Source organism: Hemiscyllium ocellatum, chromosome 13, assembly GCF_020745735.1.
Source record: "Hemiscyllium ocellatum isolate sHemOce1 chromosome 13, sHemOce1.pat.X.cur, whole genome shotgun sequence".
Lineage (NCBI taxonomy): Eukaryota > Metazoa > Chordata > Chondrichthyes > Orectolobiformes > Hemiscylliidae > Hemiscyllium > Hemiscyllium ocellatum.
The window spans coordinates 26306260-26320067 of record NC_083413.1 but is presented as its reverse complement, the minus strand read 5'-3'; the positions used below and the strand labels follow the sequence as shown (position 1 = coordinate 26320067).

At 42.4% G+C, this 13808-nt stretch overlaps 1 protein-coding gene across 9 annotated transcripts in view; it reads left to right on the top strand.

Moving 5' to 3' along the window:
- The window catches only part of lpp (LIM domain containing preferred translocation partner in lipoma), a 401787-nt gene that overhangs the window by 323265 nt on the left and 64714 nt on the right, over positions 1-13808 (top strand). For all 9 annotated transcript variants that reach the window (XM_060834656.1, XM_060834661.1, XM_060834662.1 and 6 more), the window contains one exon: positions 7095-7266. In XM_060834656.1, coding sequence (XP_060690639.1) covers positions 7095-7266 — 172 coding nt within the window. The remainder of the gene's footprint in view (positions 1-7094; positions 7267-13808) is intronic.

The window sequence follows — 13808 nt, the reverse complement described above, 5'->3', positions numbered from 1 at the left end:
TAAATCCACTTGTAACAAAGGCTAGCAAGGCATTAGCCTGCTTGATCCATTCACTACTTGCTGACTAATTATAACCAATGCATTGGAACTCCTAGATTCCACTGCATTCTGCAGTCATTCTCATTCAAGTAATACTTTTATTTTTATTCTCTTGCCAAAGTGATCAACTTCATATTTTACTGCATTATGCAATATCTGCCCACTCACTTAAACTGAACCAGTTTACATTCTTGTTAGGTCTTCTTCACAACACAGTGTCCTATGTATCTTCATGTCATCTACAAATCCAGCTACCATGCCTTTAAATCCCTCATCTAAATCATTGGTACAAATTGTAAAGTGCTGAGAGCCCAGCATAGCCCCCTGTGGGAGTCTTAGCATCAAATCCAGACAGTCTGAAAAAGATCCATTCATGCATGCTGTCTAATGTCAGACAGCCAATCTTCTAGCCATTCTGCTATGTTGTCACTTATATTATAACATGTTGCTGCTACTTTTCACAATAACCTTTTATGTGGAACCTTGTCAAATGCCTTCTGTAAATCCACGTATAGTACATTAATGTTTTCCACTTTATTAATAGAGTTTGTTACTCCTTCAAAGAATTCCAAGAAATTGGTTACACACAGTCCCAGAGATTGAAATTGAACTACATTGACGATGGCTGCTGACTGAATGGATCACAATTAATGCTTTTAGTGTGACTTGATAACAAGTGTGTTTTGTTGTTGGAGTTCATCAGAAGCCTAAGACTTGACTTTCTCAACTCCTCAGCTATCATGTAACACTAGGTTATGGTCCAACATGTTTATTTGGAAGTACTAGTTTTCGGAGTACTGCTCCTTCATCAGATGGTTGTGGAGAATAAGATCATGATCACAGAATTTATAGCCAAAAGGAGCCCAGTGTCAAGAGGTTCATGACACCAGATTCCTTTGGCTATAAATTCTGGGATCATGTTCTTATTCTCCATCTGATGAAGAAGCTGTGCTCTGAAAGCTAGTGCTTCCAAATAAACCTGTTGTACCATAACCCTGTTTTTGTGTGATTTTTATCGAGTCCAAAACCAGCACCTCCAAGTCAGCCATCATGGATAGTCTTGATTGTCTTTGAACATTGGTGAAATTGAATCAATGTACTTAATGTCCTAGGTGTTAGGCCTTGGGAGAGTAAAGTTGCCTCTTATCATAAATTTTCTTCTTGTCAAATGGTTGTCAAAATTGGAATGACAGATATGCTTTCAAATTAAGGGGATGACTGCTTACAACTGAGATACGGAGAAATTTCTTCACAGTTATGTATCTTTGAGATGTGAGGGACTGTCACATTGAAACTCAGGCTCAGCCATGATCATATTGAATGGTGGAGCAGTCTTGATGGGCCACATAGTGCTATTCTGCTCCTTTTTCTTTCTTTAAGCATTTTCCTGACTCCTTTGCCAAATGAATTCCTCTGTTTTGTCTCTGAGTACACATATCAGACCTGAGCATTAACATTAACCAGAAGAAAACTGCGCCAACAACTCTACCTCTGAACAATCCAATGACATTCTACTTTGATACAGCATTTTTAAAGCAAGGAAACATCCAACAATTTGTCTTGGGGAACAGGAGAAAGATAAACTGAGAGATTATAGAAAATATGGAAGGACCAAAGATGAAACCTCAGAGTTAACTTTGTATCAGATGCACTTCGTAGGTGATTTGTAACAATTGAAAAAATGCTGCAAAAATTTGCTGATTTACTTCACCAGACCATGTTAATGTTGAATAATTCGATCAAATCTCCCATCACCTTTCAGTTTTAATGACAATCGGACAGACTCCATTCATAATTGAGGATCGCTTTGAATTGAAATTCAGTGAATTGTTCTGGCCAATATTTAGTTTTGAATTATAAACCAGATTATTGGGTCAGAATCAGATTGTTGCTTGTGGTATTTTGCTGTGTATGATTTGGTTGCTGTGTTGTCACTTTCGGCATTTGAAAAGGTGCTTCATTGACTGTGAGGGTTCAGTCCATTGCCAAGGTCCTGAAATATCCGACAAAATTTCTATTTATCTTTTTTGCCTTTTTGTCTCCAATGATCCCTCTCTTTCCATCTCCTCCTTGGAACCTCAACTCTTCCCAATCCATGTTCTGCCCAGTTGCACATCTGCTCTCCTTCCGACACCCCCCACCCCCCACCCCCACCCATCTCCCCTCTCACTTCCCCCCTCCCCTCAGACTTCTCATTCTCTCCCTCATCCCATTTCTCCCACTGTTCTTCTTTCCCATTCTCCATCTTCCCACACCTATCCCCCAGTCTCTCTCACCATCCTCCCTTTCCCTCACTTTACAAAGTTCTCCCTCTGTTTGCCCCTTTTATCTTGCTACCTCCTCACACCCTCACTCGCAATTTCTCTTCACCCTCTTCCATCTTCCTCTTTCTCTCACTCCTTCCTCATGTCTGCCTTCCCTCCCAGGGTTCTACTCCCTCCTTATAATGGAATATGTCCAGTGCTCAGTGAAATTACAAATCATACACATTTGTTTTGCACAATAGCCTTTTCTCAACAGCATTCTTTGATTGATTAAAACAACACAACACAAATCCCAGATCAATCAAACATTGTGCTCAGCAGGGAAGAAGGAGAAAAGAAACGCAATATGACTGTCAGTCAGGAGTTAGTGGGTGGCACTGCCTGAGTCATAAGGTTATAGGTTCCAGAATCTGGAGGGCAAAAATGCAGGCTGACATTTCAGTGCAGTACTGATGGAGTCCCGTTTGGTCAAAGGAACTGACTTTCAGGTGAGACATTAAACTACTGACATCCTTGCTCTTCCAAATGGATGTGGTGGGATTTGAGTCAGTGTCCCTCTCAGTCCTGATCCACGAACAGTCCACACTCTCTAAGTATGAACCCTCCCAACAGTGCGGCACTCCCTCAGTTCTAACCTTCCAACAGTGCAGCACTCCCTCAGTACTGACCCTCCAGAAATGCAGCACTACCTCAGAACTGATCCTCCAGAAATGCAGCGCTTCCTCAGCATGGCCCCGCCAGCAATACAGAGTTTCCTCAGTATGAACCCTCTGACCGTGTAGCACTCCCGCAGTACTGACCTTTCAAATGTGCAGCACTCCCTCAGTACCGACCCTCGTACTGTGCAGCACTCCCTCAGTATTGACCCTGTGACTGTGCAGCACTCCTCCAGTACCGATCCTCGGGCAGTGCAATACTCCCTCAGTATTGACCCTGTGACTGTGAAGCATGCCTTCAGTACTGACCCTCTGACAGTGCAGCACTGTCTCAGTAGTGACTCTGCAACAATGCCATGCTCCTTCACCGCTGACCCTGTGATAATCCAACATGCCCTCAGCACTGCCTGACAATAGAGTACTTCTTCAGGTCTGCATTAGGGTCTTCGCCTGAATTTTATGTACAGGGTGTAAATTGGACCAACAACATGTGACTTCGAGTGAGAATGTTACCGACTGAGCCACATTCAGAATTTTGACAGGACAGTGAGTTAGTAGAATCGATGGGGAAATAACTAAATATCCTCAAGAATTCAATTAAGTGAGAAAAACATAAAATTGCCTTTGAAACAAATGTTTCTGTTGATCACCCATGTGGGAATTTGCGGTGACACAGTTGATGTTTAACACTTAATGTCATGCCTTTCTTTAAACTCTCCAAGTAGAGAGAGTCCATTGTCCTGCAATGTTCTTGTTGAATTTCTAGAAGCAATAAAAATAGCAGCTTTCATACTTTGGACAGATTTTAGTTCCAACTGTTTCATCTCATTGATGGAAACATGTTTTCTCAGCTTAACAACTTCTTATCAATTTCACAGAGTTTGAAATAACTTGAAACTGCATTGCATACTGGACCACATGACTGCCATGGTCAGCTCCCTGCAGTCCAATCCCCCAGACTTATCTGCTACTGGGAATTGGGGAGAGGGGTCTCAGAAAAGGTCAAATTTGCATCTCTGAGTGTAAAGGTTATACGTTCCTGTTACACTTCAGAAATATGAGCATAATATTCAAAGTCAGCTCTATAAGTGCAGTGATGAGGGAGTGCTGCACTGTCAGAGGGTCAGTTCTGAGGGAGTGCTGCACTGTCAGAGGGTCAGTACTGAGGGAGTGCTGCACTGTCAGAGGGTCAGTACTGAGGGAGTGCCGCACTGTCAGAGGGTCAGTACTGAGGGAATGCTGCACTGTCAGAGGGTCAGTACTAAGGGACTCTCTCATACTTCTCCCCAACTCTCACTCTCTGCCACTGGGATCAGTTAGCTCAGTTGTTTGCTCATCTGGTTTGCACACAGTGTAGGTTCAATTCCTGTGCCATCTGAGTTCACTGTGAAGGTCTTTCTCAAAGTCTCCCCTTACCTGAGGTGTGGCCACCCTTAGGTTAAGCTGCCACCAGTTGTCTCTCGTTAGTGAGAGAACAGCCTGTAGCCTTCTGGGGCTATGGTGACTTTCTTTACTCTCTCCTCCCACACACACTCTCTCTCCTGTACCGATTATCCCATAGTCTCCTCTCACACTGTCTCTCCCCAATACCCATTCTCCCGTACCCAGCTCCCACACTCTGTCTCTCCCCTGTACACATTCTCTCATACCCTCCTCTCACTCTCTCTCTCCCTGTACACATTCTCCCATACACTTTTCCCACACTCACTCTCCTTGCATTCTCTCCCCTAAGACATGTCATGTCTTCCTGTGCTGTCTCCCCCCACACTCATTTGTGCAACCTGTCTCCTCCCATTATGTCTCCTTGCACATTCACCCCTCGCACTCTCTCCACCTGAACTCTTTCTCCCCTGTACTGTCACAACCCATTTCTTAACCCGCACTCTCTACCTCCATAATATTTCCCCCCAAGCACTCTCTTCCCCCCACAACACTCGCTTCGGCCTCCCGCACTCTCTTTCTTTGCACTCTCTTCCCCCCTGCACTGTCTTCCCCCCCCCCCCCCCCCCCCACAGTCTCTGCCCCTCATACTCTCTTTCCTCCTTGCATTCTCTTCCCCCCCACTCTGTTCCACACCCCTCCCACATCCTCTTCCCCTCCGTAGTCTCTCCACCCTCTTACTCTCTCCCTCTGCCCTCTCTCCCTTCACATTCTTTCCATTACACTTTGTCCCTTACGGCCTGTCCCTTGTGGTTAATCCTGCAGTCCATGCACTTGGACTCAGATGTCCCCTTGTTGCCCTGGAGTTTCCGAAGAATTCAAATCCTGATTTATTTATTTTTTTAAAAAGAGTTTTTGATGGAGTTGTGAGTGACATGAGCTGGGTCATGAAATGTATGTTTCTTTCAATAAAATATAACGGCCCCTTTAACCAGCAGCTTTGGGGAGATCTGTCTGTGGGTGTTCAGCCAGGAACAGTCCTAGGCAGATATTTCAGGGTCTCTGCTGCTGGGATAATATTTACAGCTTTGGCTGGCCTCCCCTGTTAAACCCCTGCTCAGCTGGTTTTCATTTCTAAAGTTTCTGATTCATCATTAACCCCAAGAGTTCTCTCACTCTGATGGCATTCCTTATCACACTCTGGTTCTGAGGCACCAAGTTACTAAACTTCATGCCTCCCGGTTGTGTCACTGGCACCACTTGACTGTTCACCTGACGTTGTAGTCTGTGGGTAATTGCCACAGTGCTTCTCATAAGCATCATCAAATGCACAGAGCATCAAACCAAGGGAGATACTCAGTCACCTCTTTTGGTCAAAGAGATAGGCTTTAAAGAGCATTTTTTTTCAGAAGGACGGCCCATGGGACAGTTCCAAGACCTAGGACTGAAGCAATTACAAGTATGGCTGCCACTAATGGAGAAACTGTAATCAAGGATGTTCAAGAGGCTAAAGTTGGATTAACACAGGCTTTGGAAATTTAGAACCAAGGCAGGGGGAAGGCCGTTGAGACAGAAATGTTACATTTAAGGAAACCTTAATGATTGCAGTGGGAGATTAGTGAATGACATTTTGTAAAAGTTAGGATACAGGCAATTGAGATTTGAATTCCTTCTTGCCATCAAATGGCCCAGTAGCATGCTTTCCCGCCTACTTTCTACATTTTTATATTGCAAATAGTGGGCTCTTGTTGTGTGCAACTTGGTGGTGTGCTTCACGCATTATAACCATTAGCACGCTTCACAAATACACTCCTGGCTGCAGATTTGCTCCCGTAAGGTAGTGGTGTGATGATAATGTCGTTGTACTCACAATGCAGATAATGCTCTGGGGACATAGGTACCGCAACCCACCTCAGTAGTAATGAAGTTTGTTTTCAGGAAAAAGTCTGGAATTAAAGTCGCACCTAATGGTGACCATGTTACCTTTGTTGTAAAAACCCATCTGGTTCACTAATGCCCTCCACTTACAGAAGGAAATCTGCTGTCCTGGCCTGGCCTGGCCTAGCCTACACATGACTGCAGACCCTCTGTAATGTGGTTGATGCTGGAATAGCTGAAGGGTACTAGGGATACACATCCCACAAACAAATAAGACAAAGGTTTTTAGGATGTCATAATATCATGAATGCTGCAGATATATGAGACTTCTTGATATAAGAAGTGGGCGGCACGGTGGCACAGTGGTTAGCACTGCTGCCTCACAGCGCCTGAGACCCGGGTTCAATTCCCGACTCAGGTGACTGACTGTGTGGAGTTTGCACATTCTCCCCGTGTCTGCGTGGGTTTCCTCCGTGTGCTCCGGTTTCCTCCCACAATCCAAAGATGTGCGGGTCAGGTGAATTGGCCATGCTAAATTGCCCGTAGTGTTAGGTTGGGGTAAATGCAGGGGTATGGGTGGGTTGCACTTCGGCGGGTCGGTGTGGACTTGTTGGGCCGAAGGGCCTGTTTCCACACTGTAAGTAATCTAATCTAATAAACGAATTAATTCCCCAGCTGATGATCAGGAGAAATCCCAAACATCACAGCACAAAAACTAGGAAGCTGCCAGCAGAGGTTAGAACTGTGGTGAAACCACAAACCTAAAACATTGGAAAATTTCAGGAATTCCCAGAGAAGTTCTAAGAAGAATTTTTATTTTCTGAATTTAATTCAAAAGTGAATGAATGACCTCTAAAACTTTTTGCCTTCCTTTCAGAGTGTCTACCAGCCTCCAGTTCCTGCTCCGGTTCCAGCCCCAGCTCCTGCTCCGGTTTCCATTCCAGCTTCTGCAGTGAGCGCTGCAGGCATGAAACCAGAGGATGAGCTTGAACGTTTGACTAAGAGGATGCTGTACGATATGGAGAACCCACCATCAGATGACTACTTCGGTAAAGAACTGAGTAAAACGTTTACCTGATCCAAATCCAAATGAATTTCCAAATGTCCTATTCACTGCAATATTTCATTTACTCATGGGATGCGGACTTCGCTAACACTTACTGCAAATCCTTAAGGCCTTAGGGAGGTGGTCAGCTGCCTCCTTGAACTAGTCCACATATCTTATGGGTCCCTAGAATTCTGTTCAGAAGAGAATTCTAGGAATTTGGCTCCGTGACAGAGAAGGAACAGTGATATTTTTCCAAGTCTGGATAAGGTGTGATTTGGAAGGGATCTTACAGGTGATGTCTTTCCCATGTATTTCCTGCCCTAGTCCTTCTAGACAATCATAGTCATGGGTTTGGAAGATACTGTTGGAGGAGCTTTGCTAAGTTGTTGCAGGGCATAGAATCATAGAGTATAGAGGAGGCCCTTCAACCCCTCAAGCCTGTACAACCAAAAACACACAGCTTACCTACATGAATTTGACTTTACCACACTAGGTGTAAATGAAAGGAATGAATATTGTAGGTGGTGAGTGGGATGCCAGTTGGTGAGCTGCTTTGTTTTGGATGGTACCAAACTTCTTGAGTGTTTCTGAAATACATCCATCCAGGCAAGTGACTGATTTGATTCTTGTGGATAATGGACAAGATTTGGGAGAAAAAAAGTGAGTTGTTGGCTGCAGAATTCCCAGCCTCTGATCCCCTCTTGAGCCACAGTATTTATATGGCTTGTCTTCAGTTTCTGGTCAGTGGTAACCCCCAGGACTTTGATTATGGGGGATTTCAACCATGGTAATATTACTGAATTTAAATCTGAGATGGTCAGATCCATTGTTGTTGGGGGTGAGCAATATGTGATACTTGTGCAGTGCGAATGTTACTTTTCACTTATCAGCTGAAACCTGGATATTGTTCAGGTTTTGCTGCATTTGGACGTGAGCTGTTTTGATCTGAGGAATCAAAAATGGCACTGAGTATTATGCAGATATCAGTGAACATTCCCACTTCAGACCTTCTAATGGAAGGAAGGTCATCGATGAAGCTGCTGAAGGTAGTTGGACCTAGGACTCTGGTGTAGGGAACTCCTACATTGATAGCCTTAGACTAAGATAATTAGGAATAGAATTAGCTTTATTGTCACAGGTACTCAAATGAGTGAAAAGTGTACACGTCGCCACTTAGAGCACCATCTTAGGTACAAAGGTCCCTCGGTACAGCTTCTGCAGTTCCAGTTCTTAGAAAAATAGAGAAGTATAAAGTCCAGTATTGTGGATTTAAGGAATAGCTTATAGAGTGATAGAGATGTACAGCCTGGAAATAGACCCTTCAGTCCAACTCATCCATGCTGACCAGGTATCCTAAATAAATCCAGTCCCATTCGCCAGCATTTGGTTCATATCCCTCAAAATACTTCCTATCCATATACCCATCTAAAATCTTTTAAATGTTTTAATGTACCTGCCTCCACGACTACTTCTGGCTGCTCATTCCATACACACACCACTGTCTGCTGAAAAGGTTGCCCCTTAGGTCCCTTTTAAATCTTTCCCCTCCATTTTTAAACATATGCCCTCTAGTATTGGACTCCCCCATCCTGGGGATAAAACCTTGTTCATTTACCTTATCCATGCCTCTTATGATTTTATAAACCTCTCTAAGGTCACCCTTCAGCCTCTGATGCTCCAGGCAAAATAGCCCCACTCTTTTCATCTCTCCCTATAGCTCAAACCCTCCAACCCTGGCAACATCCTCATAAATCTTTTCTGGATCCTTTCAAGTTTCACAACATCCTATAACAGGGAGACCAGAATTGCACACAGTATTCCAAAAGTGGCCTAACCAAGATTTCAACAGGAATCTCGAATCCCTGTTATTTGCCATGTTATTTACAATCCATTTGTGGAAGAGTCAGGCCTCAACTTGACCTCCTAACTCCTATACTCACTGCACTGACCAATAAAAGCAACCATACTGAATGCCTTCTTCACTATCCTATCTACCTGTGCCTGCAGTCTCAAGGAGCTATGAACCTGCACTCCAATGTCTCTTTGTTCAGCAACACTCCCCAGGATCATACCATGAAGTGTATAAGTCCTGGCCTGATTTGCGTTTCCAAAAGCAGCACCTCGCATTCATCTAAATTAAACTCCATCTAAATTAAGCTCCATCTGCCATTCCTTGGCTCTTTGGCCCATCTGATCAAGATCCAGTTGTACTCTGAGTTAACCTTCTTTGCTGTCTATAACACCTTGAATTTTGGTGTCATCTGCAAGCTTACTAACCATACCTCCTATGATGACATCTAAGTCATTTATAAAATGGAGGAAGAAAACGTTCAGAACAATGGTCTTCCAACCCAGTCCATGCTGACACCTAGGCTTCAGTCCGCACTGGGCCTTTACTCTAGACCACTACTTCATGAACTCTGAGATGAAGCCAGGAAATCACTCTGGAATCATCTGGAGACCATAAGACCATGCTGCTTCAACAACCTTAATTATCTTCCTTTGTGCTAGATATAACTCCAATCAGCAGATTTTTCCCCTTGTTTCCATTGATTCCAGTTTTGCTTGGGGTCCTTCAAGACACATTCAATCAAATGCACCTTGGCATCTAGAGCACACTCTCTCCATACTCTAAAATTAAGCTTTTTGTCCAAATTTAAACCAAGGCTTTATTGCGGTCAGGAGCTGCATGTCCCTGCCAGAATTCAAAATGAGAAATTTAGCATTTCCATCCAAGGCCAGTCTTTTCCAGATTCTTAACTACCTTAAAACTAACCCTGTCCTTCTCAGCAACATTTTTCTATGCAGTCATTCAATTCCAAGGACTTCACAAGTCTGTCCTTTGCATAGTCAAAAGTGAAATTAAAAGGATCTCTCTCTAACAACGGGCATTTCCCTTGAGCTTAAGAAAAAGACAAATTTCAAATCTCACGAATGAATCTTGAATCCCTGTTATTTGCCATGCTGGGTCGCAAATCAATCTAAAATAAACTAAAATCCATTTGTGGAAGAACCAGGCCTCAACAATTGTTTTTAAAATAAATCACTATGGTTACCAGTTAATAACTCATAAACCAGAAACTGAAACTCACAACAAATAACTTCAAAAATAATTTCTATAAATCCCACAGTTCACATCACATAATCATCAGTCAACACAAAATTTTGTCAACATGCCTCCTGAGGTTTGACAAGGTAAGATCAACCATGGTCCCGTTTAATGGCAGAGTGAACTGATGTTCCAATTGGCCTACTCCTGATCCCTTCTTTTATAATCTTAGTGACAGAAAGGCAAGAGGTGTTGCAGTGTCAGTGCACATGGAGATGGCATAGAGGCTGCAAAGAGTCATGGGATGGGTAGACACGTAGAGAGTAAGAATGATCATGAAAGATAGATAGATGGGCACAGGATAGCACAGGGAGAATGAGCGGCTATTGGTGTTGATGCAGGGCATCAGGCATAAGGAATGAGACATTGAGAGGATGAGGGAAATTTTATGTTTTAATCTTTACATTTAAACTTTGATCACAGTATCAGATTCCCCTGGCAGACTTTCCACCCCCTCAGGAAACTAGCAACTCCTTCCCCTTCCCAGATCACCTGTCCTGACTCCCAACCTAGCCCACATCATCAAACTGAAAATGAGAAGTGTGGACAAACATTTTTAAAGGTCAATGTTGAGATTTCTCCCTCTCAGCACACATAACCACAACATGAAATTCTGGTCCAATATCTCGATTTATGAAGTTCAAGATCTCACTAATTCAAAATGTCCTGCCATTTGTAAAGATTGATGAATGTGAACTCTTGGTTCCTCTGTCCCAAAACAATCTTAAGAACTCTGTCATTAGGTCTGTATTGTGTACCCTTGTCCATTCTGCTACAAGGCATCACCTCACATTACTTGGTATTAAATTCTGTCTGCTACTTGTCTGCCCATTCTGCTGATCTATCTCTGTTCTGTTGCAGTTGATTGGTATCCTTTTTACTTTTTGCCACTAAGTTCTACCCTATATTCCAAGATTGAGATCATTTATATATTGAAGAAAATATAGTGGTCTTGCACGGAGCTTGGGAAACATCACAGTGAAACCCCTGTCCCCAGTGGGAAAAACAACCATAAAAAAATGACTCACTGCTTTGTGTCCTGGTGCCAAGTTTTTTAATCAAACTTTGGTCCAAACTTTCCATATGTTTCAATTTTATAATCAAGTGTTTTATGCAGTACCTTGTCAAATACTTTCTTAAAACCCACATAGATATCTTCCATCGCATTCTCTTTAATTTCATCAAAATATTCAGTTTAATGTTTGAAGCACCTTTTAAAATCTGTGCTATCTCTTGTTAACTACCTCAAACCTCCCCAAGTCCCTGTTCAGTTTTTCTCCCCAACCAAGATTTCCAAAGCCTTACCCACCAAATGATATTGATAGAGGAATAAGAGCTTCTTAAAAATAAAAATAAAGTGGGCATTCTCCTGTAGAAAGCAATTAATAATCTAAAATAAGGAGATGACAGTTGAATTAAACAAGACATTTTGCATGGTTTTCACTATAGAAGGCAGATAGCCAGGGAAGTAGAGAGGGTTTTTAACTAAGTAGTGGGGGCAAGGGATGAAACTTGGGAAGCAATGATCATAATATGACTGAAGTTATATTTAGTTTGAAGGAGAGAAGAGGGGTCCAAGACTAGTGGGCATATGTAATAGTTCAGAAGAAGAAAATTAGAAAATGGAAAGGAGGGAACAACTCAAAAAGTTACAATTTCTAAGAGTTGTGATACTAAGTAAATTGATGGAGTCGCAGGCTTATGAGTCCCTGGGTCCTGATGGACTTCATCCTAAAGGTCTTAAAAGATTTGGCTAGTGAGATAGTTGATGTGTTCGGTTTAATGTTTTCAAGTTTCCCTAGATTTAGGGAAAGGTCTATTTGATGGAAAATAGCAAATATAACTTTTTTTCGAAAAGAGAGAAAGAAAGTAGGAAACCAACCGCTAGTTAGCATCTGTCACAGAAACATGTTAGAAGCCATTATTAAAAATGTTACATCAGGGAGAACTGGTGAATGTACTGTACTTAAATTTCCAGAAGACATTTGGCAAGGCGCCAGATCAAAGGGTATTACAGAAAAAAATGCTCATTGTGTATGTGCTAACATGTTGTCATGGATAGAAGATTGACTGGCTAATAGAAAACAGAGATAAGCAAAAAAGAGTAACTTTCTGAGTGGCAAGATGTAACTTGTGATGTGTGCAGGAGTCAGTGCTGGAGCCTCAACCTTTTGCAATTTTAATAAATTACTTGAATGAAGGGATGAATGCTGAAAATGTGTTGCTGGTTAAAGCACAGCAGGTTAGGCAGCATCCAAGGAACAGGAAATTCGATGATTCGGGCCAGAGCCCTTCATCAGGAACTGATGCCTAACCTGCTGTGCTTTAACCAGCAACACATTTTCAGCTCTGATCTCCAGCATCTGCAGACCTCACTTTTTACTTGAAGGGATGAATGGTCTGACTACTTAATTTTTTGAAGACACAAAGCAAATTATGTCGAGGACATGTGGAAGCTATAAAGATAAGTTTAGTGATCGGGCAAGGTTCTGGCAAATGGAATATAATATAATTGGGGAAGATGGGAAATTGTCCATCTTGGCAGGACGAATAAAAATCTGAGAAAGAGAAGAATCTGAAACTCAGAAGATTAGAATGCATTTACAGCATGTACTTAGAAAAACTAATGGGATTTTATAAGTTATTGTGAGGGAGATTGAATACAAAAATAGGGAGGTTGTGTTTTAGTTACATAGGGCACAGGTATGACCACATCAGGAGTACTTGCACAGTAATTGAAAGAAGGCTGCAAAAGGAGGAAGTTCAGAGAAGGTTTACTGTACTATTACCTGGAATGAGGGCTGGTGTTATGAGGAAACATTGCACAAATTCAGCTTGTATCCACGGAAGTTTAATCAAGGACAAAATTATAAAATAATGTTATGATATGGTTATGAGCTGGTAACTGTCCATCTAATAACTTGTGAGATCCAGGGCACTTACTAAGAAGAGAAAGCCCTGAAAGTCCACAATTTTGAACAAACACCAATAAACTTTCTGATTCAATTTAAAGCATTCTTCAATGCAATCTACACTATATGTATACGACTTCTTTCTAACATCCAGAATTAACACAAGGTAATTTTGTGAAATGGGCTGTGATCAAAATCCTACAGCACACATTAGATATCCCTCCCACAGATTTTTCTGTAACGTCACCTCCCCACCCCTCTCAGAAAATGTGGTAAAATGGTGGGTCATTAAATCTCATTATGCCTCACAAATCTTCACTTCCACTGATCTGGTTTTGAAAAGAGCAGCCCATCACGGACTGTCCCAGGGGTTGCTTGTGCTCTGGTAGATCACCCTCCTGTCCTGGGTCAGCACTCCCTTGGACTCAAAAGCCTGCACTCTAGCACATGTTTACCAGCACCACTCCAGCCTGTCACTAATTACTTCTTTCACTAAGTTAAACCTATCCTTAACTTTTGCCT